A 15,154-nucleotide genomic window follows, 5' to 3' on the forward strand; every position below is an offset into this window, starting at 1 on the left:
AAACATGGTTTCCAGGACTCATACCTGTAACTTGGGGAAGAATTTAATTTCTTTTGCAGAGCATCTACTCATTTATTTCTCTGGAAGCATAGTTATCTAACATAATTAATTAGTAAACTGTCTCAAAACAAAATTCTGAGGCATGTGCATTGGTTGGGCCTTAATTTTTTCACCAGCTCTGGCATTGTCTTTCGTACTTGTACCCCATTTCTGTTCATCCTATCATTTCTCCTGCAACTTCCTTTATGTTGTCTGTCCATCCTGCTCTGTCCACCATCTTACCGATTTCCCTCTGTGCTGATAAGGTGGTTGTGGTCGGGGATCAGAGTGCTGGGAAGACCAGTGTGCTGGAAATGATCGCCCAAGCCAGGATCTTTCCCCGAGGCTCTGGAGAGATGATGACACGTTCTCCTGTCAAGGTAGGCAGGTCCAGACTGAGTGATGTGTGCACACGTTTATACTCAGTCAGCTCCCTATAGCCGGGATGCAAATGTGTTGGATCTCTGAGGGAAGTTTGTCACAGTATCCGTGTCACAATATCCGTGTCTTCTCGCCCCAGGTAACACTAAGCGAGGGACCTCATCACGTGGCCATGTTCAAAGACAGTGGCCGAGAGTTTGATCTCAGTAAGGAAGAGGATGTAAGTCACGAATATACTCTTCATACATGAATTCCCTCCGCTGTAAAAGCAAACACAGCTGCCTGTTGATAAAGTTTTATCCTCTTTTCCTTCCTTCCACCTGCAGCTGGCTGCCCTGAGGCATGAGATAGAGCTGAGGATGAGGAAGAGTGTGAAGGAGGGTCAGACAGTCAGCCCGGAGGTAGGACGCAGTGATGTTTTTTTTTTTTTTTTTTGTTAATAAGAAACAGAGTGTCTGTCTGCTGTCCTGCTCTGTGTGGTAGAATGATGACTGGTTCATGTTTTTTGTTTCAGACAATATCTCTGAGCGTCAAAGGCCCTGGCATCCAGAGGATGGTGCTTGTTGACTTACCAGGCGTCATCAGTGTGAGTAGAGACGACCACAGTTTTGTATTAATGTACTTGTTAATATAAAACTATAAAACTCTCCATTGCAGGTATAAAGTCTAATGTGCTCGAAATCATAGGTACTTATACCTGCATAATTGTAAATTTGTTCCTGTGCCACTTATAGACTAAAGGTGCTTTCTCACTTATACAGTAAATCAGTTTTCCTGGTCCGAATCATAGTGAAATTGATGTTTTTGGCTTGTTGTGTATTTGGTCTAATTTGGTTTGACACTGCACAATTTTAAGTGCACCAGGAAATAGAAAACATTTGCTGTGGGGTGAGTGTGATGAAGCAGGTCTGGAAACATGCTCTTAAAAGCCTTTTTTTCATTGGTCAGAAATATACCAGTGAAAAATGTAAACAAATATTTTACAAGTGCAGATAGAATTCACAGAACTGAGCATGGATAAAAAAAGCTGGTGTCACTGTCACATTTGGTGATATTGGCAGTAATCCTGCATCCGTGTTACCACCGAACACATTTGGAAGAAACTGCTCTGTATGAACGCTTGTTAAAGCTCTGGGTTGTCAACAACATGTTGATCCACTCTTTCCAAAGAAGAGTCAACTGCTACGAACAGATATTAGTAAAACCAGAGAGGGTGAGCCAGTGCTTCCTACCACAACTTGTAATAATAAAATATTGTGTTTGTTTCATTTCATTTTGATCAAACCAGAGTCGAATTGTGTTCTCATTGTAGTCAAACCACACGAGGGTTCGCTTAGAACCAGCCTGAGATCAGCTGTCAGCAGTCTCAGGGATATTGTAGTATTCACACTTGCTTAAACAAACCACACCAGGGTTTGATTCAAACAGACTAATTACAGCATTTTTGAAAGTAACCTAACAAACCTACGCTTGTCTTTACAAATAAAGGGACAGAAAAACACAAAAAAGTCTTACAACTTTCTGTAAATGTATCTTTCTCAGACTGTGACCACGGGCATGGCAGCAGACACTAAGGAAACCATCTTCAGCATCAGCAAGGCCTACATGCAGAACCCCAACGCAATCATCCTCTGTATTCAGGGTGAGGTTTTTTTTAATGCCATCCCCAAATGCAGCAGGCTTCCAAACAGGCAGCAGGGCGTTGTGAGTAGGGAGCCCGTCCTTTGGCTGGGTGGCCAATCCTGAAGCACGTTTCTGCCTTAACTGCATGTTAAGGCAGTTTCTTTGGTCCTGCTCTGGGTCTGATTGTGCACTCTGGCCTCTCTGGTGAAGGGTGATGGAGGTTACAGCATATCCCAACAGGATCCATGAGACTGTCACATTCTTATAATAATTATTACATATTTTAATGTTCAAGGCAAACAGATGATCACAAAATTTGATTCCTTATGTTTTCACTCCCCTCCTCTGTTTGTATTTCTCCCTTGTCATTGCTTGCATACTCAATCCTTCACATCTTTAACTCATCATCTCATCTTTGATGTCCTTCCTCTTCTCTGTCCAGATGGTAGTGTGGATGCAGAGCGAAGCATTGTGACGGACTTGGTAAGCCAGATGGATCCCCAGGGGAAGAGGACCATCTTTGTCCTGACCAAGGTGGACCTGGCTGAGAAGAACCTGGCCAGCCCCAGCAGAGTAAGACTGTTTAGCTGACCACTTATCCCTCTGTTTCACCCACAGATACACACACGCCTGGTTTTGTCAAAGTGTACAAAGGTGGTGATTAATGCCTTGCTATTTCATATACCTGACATGAAGGTAGGGGTTGGAGAAAGGGCCAAGATTTTGAAGTACAAATAAAATACAGCTCAACACTCGGCTATATAGCACTTGTTCGGTGTTTGGTGAGTCTGAATACAGCCTTTGTATACTTTGTATACTGACTAATCAGGACAACCATGTTTAAACTTATAGAAGTCAAACTTGCCTAAAGCTGGACTTTCATAACAAACACAGGCATCCAAGTACTGAAATCTGAAGTACTTGTGAGAGACGGCAATATGTGATTCTTCCACAAGAGGGAGCTCAGTTCTTTATTTTAAACTAGTCATACTATAGTGAGCCAACCTTCAGGGAGTTTGTTTTTTCACAACAGTGGAGTGGCCTGAGCAATTAAGCCATTTTCACCCTGTCATCTCTTTCAGATCCAACAGATAGTCGAAGGCAAGCTGTTCCCCATGAAGGCCCTGGGTTACTTTGCTGTGGTGACAGGAAAAGGTAACTTACACCGCTAAGTAATCCACTCTCCTGTATTTAACCCTGCATTATATGCATGGTAGTTTCAGCCAAGAAATCTGAACAAAGCCACATCCCAGCTGGGCTGATAACTCTCCCAAAGTGTTGTGCTTTACTGGTTGTTATGCTAGCTCTTGTGGTATCGAGGAAGTTGGATGGAGATCTTTGCTGTTCCTGCTTTTTATAGTTTATGGTGCACAGGGGATTACGCCGTCATGGTGGCGTCTGTGTCTCCTTCTGTCTGTGTATCGGCACATTCTTGTGAACACAATAACTTAAGAATAATTGAAAGAAACTTCATACTAACCTCACAGGTTTCCCCAATAGAATCAATGATCTGATTAGTTTTTGAAGCACTCTGTTGCACAAATTTGGACATGAATATCGTAAACACATAGGAAATATTGTAAGATATACATATTATCATCCATGTCTTGATTATAATTACAATTATCCCATGTCAACTGATTGTTTGATATGTCATAATTATTATAGCCATATAGACATATGCCTCTTGTTATTGTTGTGTCCATTCGATTCTTTGTCAGAGACTTTTAGCCTTTTATATTTTCAATCAATGTTGCACCAGTAAATACATCAATGCATGCGCTCTCAGATGTTATTGCTTTTTGAAATTCTACATTAAATTTAGTTTATCGAATCTTCAAACGTCAGCTTTTAAAATCTTGTTCTGTTGTTGACTTCTCTCCAGGCAGTAGTGGTGAAAGCATAGACTCCATAAAAGACTACGAGGAGGACTTCTTCCAGAACTCACGATTACTGAGGCAGGTTTCTCTAACATCATGAAACTTTACACAAAACTCATTTGTCTGTCCCTCCCTTTGCCATGTTGAATGTGAGTAACACAGTTACTGGGAAAGTACAATCATGGTGTACAGAAATAAAGTGAGGATCATAGGATTTTGCATCTTAATTTAAATCAGCCAGTTATGTATGTATGCTTTCAGGGATGGCATGTTGAAGGCCCACCAGGTGACTACCAAGAACTTGAGCCTGGCCGTGTCTGACTGCTTTTGGAAGATGGTTCGGGAGTCTGTTGAGCAGCAGGCTGACGTCTTCAAAGGTACAATAGTGCATCTGCAGGACGTAATTAGTCATTAAATGCCCACGGAGGATTTATTTTTAATTTGCTCATTTATTTTCAAACACTGTGAGTATAGTAGTACTTGCTGGTCCATCAAAGTATAAAACATTCACCAAAACTGCTCCATTAACTCCTTCCCATGAATGAGAGCTTAATCGGGAGCGTATTACTCTAAAATTGAATGAAGTAGAAATAGACTGGAAAACAACACAATTTTGATCAGCAACACGAAGCTGAAAAAATTGTTTTGAAGGATGCACAACAACACACGCTTGTAGTGGTCTCACTTTCAATGCTCTTGTCAGCCCTTTGGTTTCCAAAATAGTGGAAGTGTTTTCTGCCGTAGTATTGCCATTGTATTATCATGCAGTGGCAGTTGTGTTTTGTGCATCCTTCAAAACAGTTTTTGAGTTTCTGTCACTCCTCAAAATTATGTGTTCTGGTCTATATGTACTTCCTTCATTTTGGAGCGGTACCCTCCCAGTTAAGCTCTCATTCTTGCAAAAGAGGGGAGTTAATGGACCAGCAAAGAGTGCAAACTATCACTTTCACTCTTGACTCTCCTTTCTTTTCTGTCTTTGGCCTAAGTCAGCCCACCTGCCACACTTCTCCCCTTGCTCAGTCCTGCCTCCTATCAACAATTAGCTTAGACAGCCACGGGCCTCTCGCTAACAGCGCAGGAGATTTATGGCCCTGTGACTTCCGCTCCCATTGGCCTATTGTGTGGTGTATTGATCCACAGCCAGTCAAAAAAAAAAAAAAAACCCACAAGCGGTCCCCATCTTCATAGCCCGGCGCCACCAAGGCCCCATAACCCAGCAATTAGCCTAATCTCCACTGTGGATGCAGAGCTATGGGGAGGGACAGCAGGCCATGTGTGTATTTGTGTGTGTGTGTCTTCGTGCACTTGTGTGAAATGTAAAAGCTGGCTGCTGATTGTATGTGATCTGCACCATCCCCTCTGCTTCTAAGGGACCAGTTAAGGGAGTGCAAAATCCTCATCCACTTTAACTAAAGGATAGACACCATTAGCAGTCTGAAAGCTGCCTTTATATCAAACCAGGTTAAAACGAAGCACACCCTGTCTGTATGGTCAGCAACTCATGAGGCAAGAATTACTGTTTGATGGAGCGAAGCATCAAAGCTGAAAATTTAATCAAGCACTATGTGTCAAAGCAAGTATATTTAGAATCTGTAAAGGCCTCCAATAAACAGCTTTGAAAAAAACTCTGGTAAGGGCACCTTACCATAAAACGGAGGATCATGATCATGCATGCCTGCATGATAAAAACATCTCCATATCGCCCCTGGATGCAAAGAAATCATTTTATTGTCAATAAAAACAGGCTCTCGTGCAATTGCATGCAGCGTTCTTGTGTATTTTAATGTCATACACTATATATATGGTGGTCCTGTTGAGCTCAATGGGGAGCTCAAGGGACTGGGTGTAGCGGTTCCTCCGTCTTTAAAAGGTGTATTCACGATTCACTAATACTTCTAAATGTTGAGTTTGGTTTTATGATGGAAGCAGGAGTTCATCCAACGACTTGTTTCATATTCACACATATTAGAATCTGAAAATTTTTCATGTTCATGTTGAAAAGATTTGTGTAATGTGTGTTTGTTACTGTCCTGCCCTGCACCCCAGCATCCCGCTTCAACTTGGAGACAGAGTGGAAGAACAACTACCCTCGTCTGAGAGAGCTGGACAGGGTGAGAAACACACATAAGGATCCCACTAAAACATAGTCTGCCGTCCCAGTCCTCATTAGCAGGAAGTGTATACAGACCAGAGTGTGAAGAGAAAACAGAGGTGGCACACTGGTGGAAATACAAAGGATTCAAAATGACCATAAAAACAAAAGATTATAAAAGGACAGAGTCTGTTTTGAGGTCTAATAGCAACACTAATGCGCTTTTATTTTGCCTTTTTGCAGAATGAACTCTATGAAAAGGCAAAAAATGAAATCTTGGATGAAGTCATTAGTTTGAGCCAAGTAACCCCAAAACACTGGTAAGTTCATGATGTATCTACTATATCTTGTTGTTGTTGTTGTCTAAATGTACTTTCCACTTCCATCCAAATCGTGGGAGAAGATTTTACATGATTTCATTTACATGTTAGTTTATTTCTATTTCATGTGGCAACATTTAAAGCAAACCATACTTTATCAGTTAAAGCAACAAGGGAACACTCCTTTATTTGGAGTATATTTAGAATAGAACCCAAAATCACAGTTTAGGAAGGGCTTTACAGGCCCACAAGTTTACAACAGACGAAACAGGACGACACTTCCTGACTTAATCCTCATAGCAGTCGAGAAAAAAACTCCCCAAACACCCACAATTGGAACAGGGAAAAATAGAAGAGAGAGAGGAGACCCCGTCAGGGCCTGTGTGCTGGTTGAAAACGTCAGCTGACCCAGCTAATGTACAGTGCTTCCTGTAGTTGGATCACAGTTAGTTCACATTCTCAGTCCAAACGAGGTATTCTGCAAATGCAAGGAAAACTAGATCATGTTTCAAAGTAATTGCTCTAATCAAACTAGGTGTCAGCCAAATCCCTTAAACATAAACGTTATCTGATCATTTTCATATTGGCATTTATTTTATTTATTCGTATGCCTTTTGAAACATTGGTCTTTTCTGAGATGCCACCTTATTAGACTCAGACTTCATCTAATAACTGTGTAGTCCTGTATGTGAAGGCAGTTAGACCATGGATTTGAAAGGTTTCAGCAGTCAACTAGCCATGAGGTGGACACTAATTGAAACACAAGCCACAAGCCTTTTAATGTGTGCTGTGCATGTATTTGTGTGTGAATATATAGTTATACCCCACCTCCCATAAGGAAAACCTCACTTAATGAGATGTGTGCCTGGTGTTGTGGCCATCCCCAGTGTGCGTGCCATCAGTTCTCCCAGATCGATGCTCTGATGAATGGCCCATGTGCAGGGACAGGGGTGGCCCTGTTAGCCAGCCAGCCAGCGCTATTGGAGATAGCTCCTATCGACAGCAGGGAACGCTAGCTTGAACAAAAGGGGAACCGCATGAAATATGAGCATGTATTTATGATAAATGAGAGAGGCTTAACACTGCTCTGGTCTCAGGGGGATTTGGGGAGGGTTTTGTCCCATTGTCATTCTGTCGTGGTCAAATAGAGTGAGAGTGGGAAGGCTGTTACTTGATAACAGGCTCATACTCCGGCTGTATTGGAATCTACAGTCAAGTGCAATCTCAATAGCACTGAGTGAACACAAGTGAAAGCAGCTCGATAGCCAAGAGCGATCCCCCGCTACTCATTGTTTTCCTGCCTCACCAGATCACTTGAAAGTAGCTTTCCTGAGAGCATTTCCCCCTTCTCAAATCCAATCCAAAAAAATAAAGTATTTACAGAAAATGCTGTTGAGAGGTCATTCCCCTTCTGTGCTATTCAAAGATCTCTTCTCCACTCCTTTTTGATTGCAAATTGATTTTAAATTGGTGTGGCCTGATGTTTGACCCCTCCCAGGGAAGCAATCCTTCAGAAGAAACTGTGGGAACGTGTTTCCACGCATGTGATTGAGAACATCTACCTGCCAGCTGCCCAAACCATGAACTCAGGCACTTTCAACACCACTGTGGACATCAAGCTCAAACAGTGGACCGACAAGCAGCTTCCACACAAAGCACTGGAGGTAAAGCAAACTGCATACGTTGGTTATTCAGTGAATTAAATTTCCTAAGTTGCTTTTTTTTCCAAAATGTAAAATAGTTCAATAAATGTGCTTCTTTCTATTGCCAATACATATATATACCATGCATAGCACCAGCTGCTGAGCATTTATGCCATTTTAAGACCAGTGATAGCTCAGCCTATACTGAGCACTTAAATCCAGCAGGCCATGGAACTGTGCTGATATGAGCCCCCTAATATACGCTGCCACCCCCACCCTTCAGGTTGCCTGGGAGACACTGCAGGAAGAGTTTGCCCGCTTCATGGCTGAATACAAAGGCAAAGACCAGGATGACATTTTCGACAAGCTGAAGGAGGCCGTGAAGGACGAGAGCATCAAGAGGCACAAGTGGAATGAGATGGCCATGGACAGCCTGGTAAACACACAGTAGAGCCGCTCTGCGTGGACAGTGAGGATGCACAAACTGATTTAACACTTCGCCGATCAGAGCCACTTAATCATCAAGTGCAGGGGCTGGCCTTGCTGACACTCTGTGGCCACTTTATTAGGTCCACATGTACAGTCTAATCCAATCCAATACAAATGTCCTGCCATAAAGTTTACTTTTATGGTGCATATAATGCTCAGGTTTTCTTTTTGTCACAGTAACAGAAGTGCTCGATTATAATTTATGTTTGGAATTGGGGTCATAGTTATTGGTGCTGTTGTATTGGACTACATTTTATTGAGAGCGGTTTCTAATATTCTGTCCCCCTCATGGTATATAAATAGGGGGGACAAAAAAATAGTAACACCTCTCAGTATAATGTAGTCCAGTACAAGACCTCTGCGAACTACAACCTCAGTAATAAACACAGAATTAAACTGACACGTTCTCCACCATGTGAACACAAACTGAACGTTATAAACTTTGTTAAAAGGTAGAATTAATGGCAGAGCTGTTGCACTGAACTGCATTAGACTGTACAGGTGGACCTATTAAAATGGACACCTAGTATACACTGACAATTTGGAGAAGGGGTTTTCAACTGGCGGATCATGGTCCAAAAGTTGACCACAGGTCATTTCTGAGTAGACTATGAGCATGAGAATCCACTTATTTTGAAGTGTAACAAATATCCAAATATTTTTAGCTATATTCTCCCACTGCAGCGTGTAAGCGTGCTAGCTTCATAGAAGCAAGACTACAGTGGCTAGCTCCACAAGGTAGAGCTAAATTGGTTTCCATTTATATGGCATTTCTGAAATCAGACAACTGCTCGCTGTACGTGAGGAATAACCCAATATGATGCTGACATTATGAATAACCGGAGCTATCCACTGTGGTGCTAGACAATGGATATATTAAGCTTGGTTTACATTTAGTACCTAAAGCTTGCTTCTTTTTACCCTTTTCAGAAAAGCCGCTAAATATTTTATTGTCCTGTTTTCTCGGGTCGACAGCAGCAAGTTTTAGTTCAAAGGTAGTTGAACGAAGTGAAGCAGGTTGCAGCCAGTGTGTTTTTTCTTTTTTTTTCTTCTTTTTTTTGGTTTCATTATATTTTCATCAGTGCTAGCATTGAGATCAGTTTACTAAGCAGTCTTCAGTGATCATCGACAACAGATAGTGAAGTTGTTATACTCCCTCGCATTGTATGTTGTGTGTGTAATTTCCCCTTCCACTCTCTTTTCTTACACGTGCACACATGGAAAAAGTCTTTCAGAAATCATAGTCAGGGTTTACATGGTACAATAATCAGGTTTCCCCAACAGAATTCCAGCTGTATTAACTGAGTTTCTCTTAATCCCTCTGAGATAATCTCCCATTGGTGTTGCAGTGGCTTTTTATTTCACATTTGAGCCCTGATTGGACTTGCTTGTTTATTTTGTGTTGTTACAGTGCATGAAAGCATTGTGGATTGACGCAGTTCTCAGTATGCAAAATCAAGTTGAATGGCTCAGATTGAAGTTAGTCCCTGTGTGTGTGCACTGTGATTTAATGATTAAGATTAAGATTATGATATCAGGACTTTACACATTGCACTGGGTGGTATAAGATGGATTCCATTATTGTGTCATGCCCTGCGTTGACACAATACCCATACTACCATACTATTTAGTAGGGAAAAAAAGAATTAGTATGTCCCAATACATACTAAACTACATACTTTGTAAGGGCAGCTGCAGTACATACTAAAAGTAAAAAGTATAAGTATGCGATTTGGAACGCAGGGATGGCCTTTTGCAGATAATGTTCTTTGTTTTTAACATATGTGCGTGTGTGTGTGTGTGTGTGTGTGTGTGTGTGTGTGTATCAGAGGGTGATCCAGCACAATGCCCTAGAAGACCGCTCCATCACAGACAAGCCCCAGTGGGATGCAGCCATCCAGTTCATGGAGGAAACCCTGCAGTCACGCCTCAAAGACAGTACGTCAGTGATGATGGGTTCATACCAGTGGACTTTGCTCTACCTTTTAACTATATGAGGCCCTATCTTGACAGTGCTTTGTGTAGCTCAGTGGGTAGATTATGGCACTGTCTCATTTCCATTGTCAGACCTGTACTGAACTCAATAAAGCGTAGTTTGGCCTGAATACGTTACCACTGTATATGGGATTAGCGAGGCTTTGCTCGTTGCTATGGCATTGCTAAGACAGTGTTGTTAGGACGCTAGTATCAGCTGTCTGTCAGCTGCTCTGTTCACCCAAGTTCATAGTTGTAACAGGCTACTGGTAAATCTGTTTTGTTTTAACGCAGCTTAAGCACAGCCCTGTTCCAAACAGACAAGCACCAGATACCAAACTGGGCTAAAATATTTCACCATTTGAACATGGAACTAAGATGGCTGGGACAGTGGAAATGAATGTGGAACTGTGAATTTCATGGCACTGCACAGCACAGCTTTGTAGTTGAAAAAAAAAAAAAAAAGATTACCAGGGTGTGAGGTTCCTGCAGGAGCCATAATTATTAGTAATGTGCAATCATGAAAGTGTAAAGGTATCCTGGATAAAGTGACCTCAAATGGCATATGTATTTAATTTATTCTCTTTTTTCCCCTCCTCACTTTGTCTCTCTCTGTTCCTCATTCCTCATGTAGCTGAGTCAGTAATCGGCGACATGGTGGGACCAGACTGGAAGCAGAGGTGGATGAACTGGAAGAACCGTACACCAGAACAGGTCCGTGTTCAAGTCTAATAAAGGCTATCACTAATATGGCTAGTTATAGCACTGCTGTTGTCACATGGTTCACTCTAAAGTTGCAGCATAACCTAAATTTAATGACTATAGATTGTGATTTGCTTAGAAGAGGTATTAGAGCGAAGTTTTACTCTAGAATCTATTCAACTAAGAAGATGGGACAAGAAACATAAATTTTTGTGCTATGATTACAGTGTATTGCAAAATTCACTAACAATTTTCACTATTTTACTAGACAGCTAGATTTTCACTGTAGAGCAAGACCTCCAAATTATGGTTCACTACCCTTTTAATTGGTTCAGATAATAGACAGAATTAAAGTCTATAGGTAAGAATTGACATGCTCATAAATATGGTTAGTGATAATTTCCCCTCTGTGGCCATCCCTCAGACCAAAAACTCAAACCCAGTTGCATATTCAGTCCCACAAAGCAAGTTCCTCCTTAACTCTACTAGCGCAGTATCCCATAGACATAAGGTCCAAGACCTTAATTTAAAGTATAGACCTTGTTATAACAGTACACAATGTTCTACATACCTCTCCCCACATTCAGTATTTCCACCTCTAAATACCGTGCTCACTCCCCTCTCTTTGGCCTTGCAGCACATCCGTAATGAAACCAAAAATGAGTTGGAGCGCCTGCTGAAACTCCACGAGGACCACACAGCCTATCTGGCTAATGATGAGGTCACCACGGTCCGGAAGAACCTGGAGGGGCGGGGGGTTGAAGTCGACCCTGTGCTGGTGAGACCAAAACACCTGCATTATGTCACTTCCACTCAAAGTTCAATGTATTGGGGATCAGCAATAGTGGAAACTCCATTGCTGATTGCTTGCCAAACAAAATTAGGTTGATCTTTGGTAAACTGAAAAAGAAAAAATCTACACACTTTACTGGAATAAATTACATCTCCGGTCTTATCTTTGGTATTTTAAAATTTAGTCCTGTCTAAGATGCTCAGTTGAGAAAGCATATGCAGATCAAAAATCAGTCTAAAAATTAAGCCTTTTGCATGTCTTTGCATGTGCATTCTGCCTGCCATCTTAAGTGTACCTTGTGCTACAGCAATTCGCCTTTATTACTCTTATGCATATGCATTTAAGGGAGGCTTATACCAATTATAGGAGGGAATAAAAGTATGGTTGATTGGACATACGTATGGATTTAGTAAAGTTCACGCGATTTGTGACTGCAAATTTAGTACAGCAATTTATCCACCTGAAAATCAATTAAAAAAAAAGAACTCCAAAGAATAAAACTCCAAAATGTGCATCCCTGCTCCACACCCATGAGTCACATGACTGATATTGTGAGTTGAGGTTTCCTCCTCTAGTTGTAGGTCAGAGTGTAGCTTTATTCAATATTTTGTGCTCTGTGACTAACACTACCTCTGTCACAGCCTTTTGTGGGTTATGCATTAATTATCTTTCCTCACCTGAGAGTAGTGTGTCCAGTGGAATTACACATCTCCACACCATTACTGACACACGTGACTTAGGATCAAGTTATAGAATTTTAGGTTTCCACTTTTCATTTTCACTTTCTGACCACAGTGCACAATCTGCTGTGCTGATGTTAATTTGGGGAACTAGGAAAAATAATCATAATCACAATAGTCATCATTCCCGTCTTCCTTGGCGGCGACAAATCTGGATCTTTCTGGACAGGCCTCGGTGGCCTACAAGAGGTTTTTTGTTTTCTTGAATGAATGTTGTTAATCAGCCATTAACTGCTGGCTTGTTGACTTCCCCTCCGGTCAGATCAAGGACACGTGGCATCAGCTGTATCGCCGTCACTTCCTGCAGAAGGCCCTGGCCCACTGTAACCTGTGCAAGAGAGGATTCTACTACTACCAGAGGCACTTTGTCGACTCTGAGGTGGGGAGGGAGGAGGGGGGCTATTCGGCTTTCAGTTCAGCTTCTCTCTCTGCAGTATGAAAGGTCATTCTGTGAAACGCTGAGCTCTGTGTCTGTGTTTCCCCCAGTTGGAGTGCAATGATGTGGTACTGTTCTGGAGGATTCAGAGGATGCTGGGCATCACTGCCAACACTCTCCGCCAGCAGCTCACCAACACTGAGGGTAGGGAGGGGGGCTACATCTGGTGGCTTGACAGTAATGCTGTTTTGTAACGCTCACTGATGAATTTTTCTGTGAAACCAGCCAACCCAGATTTTTTTTTTTTCCCTGTAATTGGCCTTCAATTACCACTAATTGATAAAATTTGCCAGTTGCATGGGTCAGTCAGAACGTTGAGAGAAACATCTAATGCATTGTTTTTGGATTGGATATTGATAGAGTGCTCTGCTGGTGTGTGTGTGTGTGTGTGTGTGTGTGTGTGTGTGTGTGTGTGTGTGTGTGTGTGTGTGTGTGTGTGTCCCATCAGTGCGTCGGCTTGAGAAGAATGTGAAGGAGGTCCTGGAGGACTTTGGAGAGGACACAGAGAAGAAGACCCAGCTAATCACCGGCCGCCGAGTCCAGCTGGCCGAGGACCTCAGTGAGTAGCACACACAGACGTTCACCATGAACTGTTCTATGTGTTTTTGTTTTTTAGTCTAAAGAGCATCAGTAGCTTTTTACTCAGTCTCAGAAGTCAGAAGGTTCACCACAAACTTTTCTTGGTGAGGAAAATTCCTGCAATTTTCACATTCATCCCTGTCACAGTCTGTGATTTAATCTGGAATGTTAAATTTGGATGTTTGTCTGCACGTCTCTCTCTTAAATGGGACTGGATCTGCTGAATTCCGCCGCCGCTGTCCAACCCAAATGATAATTTTGCTAACAGAAAGTGAACACTGCGGTGCACATTAAATATGAAGCTGGCCATTTTGTGACCAGTTTCTCTGATAAATTTACAACTAGAATCATTAAGGGAGAGGGGAGAGCCTTAAAAAAACAGCTAGTTAGTTAGCTACCATGTCCTGATCTGTCATCTTTGTTCAAGCCAAATTACTCATAACCTACACTGATAAAACTATACTGATCATTATCAGGTCATGAAAATTGTGTAAGATTTTTTCATATATGAGCAAACATCCAAGGAATTACTGTTTCCTCCCACAGATGAGCTAACAAATCAGAGACAAATGATAATTATGGTTTCTGAGATGATTTGACACTAAAGCACACTGGTTTGTTTGAGCTGACTTTTGCGGGATAAATGCTGGACAACAGGGAAATGAGACAGCAGGAACAGAATAAAAAAATAGACCGGAACCTTGCATATGATAGACTTAATTGCACACATAACAATTTCAGTCATCCATCTGACTCGCTTCATCTGAAAATAATTTAAGCAGGACCAGTTAGTTGTTGCAGGGATCAAACCTGTGATTTCATTTTCGCAAGATTCACTCATGCTACTACACCTCAGTGTCAGATACTCTTTACTTCCACACATTTAAGCTGTCAGTAGGTGGCAGCGGTGCTCAGGGAAAGCCTCCCTGTTCACTCTGGTCCAGCAGTAGTCCTACAGCTCCTGGTTGGTATGTTAGAGGTTGAAATGACTTAGATATCCACCGGTTAACCACTGCCAGCTTTGATTTTGTAACGTTCTGTCTCCCTTTATAATTTTAGAGAGACCTCGTTTTAAAATCCACTGCTGTCTTTTTCACAGACACTCAGTGATTTTTTTATTTTTTTTTTAGATATATGATCAGTGGCATTGCCAGCACTTCTTACACAGTAACATACATAAACATGCTTGAATATATTGAAGAACTGCCGTCTCTTCCTAATACAGAGAGTGGAAGGGATTTGGAAGGATTTCAGTTTTTGTTTTGTTTTGTTTTTTGGGGTTGTTTGTTTTTTCAACTTTCAACTTTTTTGTTGTTTTTGTTGCTTTTTTTGTGCTAAGACCTGCAACAATTAGTCAAATAATCAATTAGTTGTCAACTATTAAATTAATCTCCGGCTATGTTGATGATTGATCATTTTGAGTCATTTTTAAGAGAAATTTTCAGCATTTTTTAAATTTTTGC

At 41.6% G+C, this 15,154-nt stretch overlaps 1 protein-coding gene across 5 annotated transcripts in view; it reads left to right on the forward strand.

Moving 5' to 3' along the window:
- opa1 (OPA1 mitochondrial dynamin like GTPase) overlaps positions 1–15,154 on the forward strand; it is a 48,919-nt gene that overhangs the window by 12,819 nt on the left and 20,946 nt on the right. For all 5 annotated transcript variants that reach the window (XM_030049494.1, XM_030049495.1, XM_030049498.1 and 2 more), the window contains 19 exons: positions 306–419; positions 560–640; positions 747–821; positions 935–1,006; positions 1,963–2,062; positions 2,486–2,616; positions 3,126–3,198; positions 3,929–4,001; positions 4,185–4,300; positions 5,970–6,034; positions 6,259–6,335; positions 7,834–7,999; positions 8,262–8,414; positions 10,297–10,405; positions 11,076–11,155; positions 11,781–11,921; positions 12,939–13,055; positions 13,163–13,256; positions 13,561–13,671. In XM_030049494.1, coding sequence (XP_029905354.1) covers positions 306–419; positions 560–640; positions 747–821; positions 935–1,006; positions 1,963–2,062; positions 2,486–2,616; positions 3,126–3,198; positions 3,929–4,001; positions 4,185–4,300; positions 5,970–6,034; positions 6,259–6,335; positions 7,834–7,999; positions 8,262–8,414; positions 10,297–10,405; positions 11,076–11,155; positions 11,781–11,921; positions 12,939–13,055; positions 13,163–13,256; positions 13,561–13,671 — 1,948 coding nt within the window. The remainder of the gene's footprint in view (positions 1–305; positions 420–559; positions 641–746; positions 822–934; positions 1,007–1,962; positions 2,063–2,485; positions 2,617–3,125; positions 3,199–3,928; positions 4,002–4,184; positions 4,301–5,969; positions 6,035–6,258; positions 6,336–7,833; positions 8,000–8,261; positions 8,415–10,296; positions 10,406–11,075; positions 11,156–11,780; positions 11,922–12,938; positions 13,056–13,162; positions 13,257–13,560; positions 13,672–15,154) is intronic.

The sequence above is a fragment of the Myripristis murdjan genome, chromosome 4 (assembly GCF_902150065.1).
Source record: "Myripristis murdjan chromosome 4, fMyrMur1.1, whole genome shotgun sequence".
Classification (NCBI taxonomy): domain Eukaryota; kingdom Metazoa; phylum Chordata; class Actinopteri; order Holocentriformes; family Holocentridae; genus Myripristis; species Myripristis murdjan.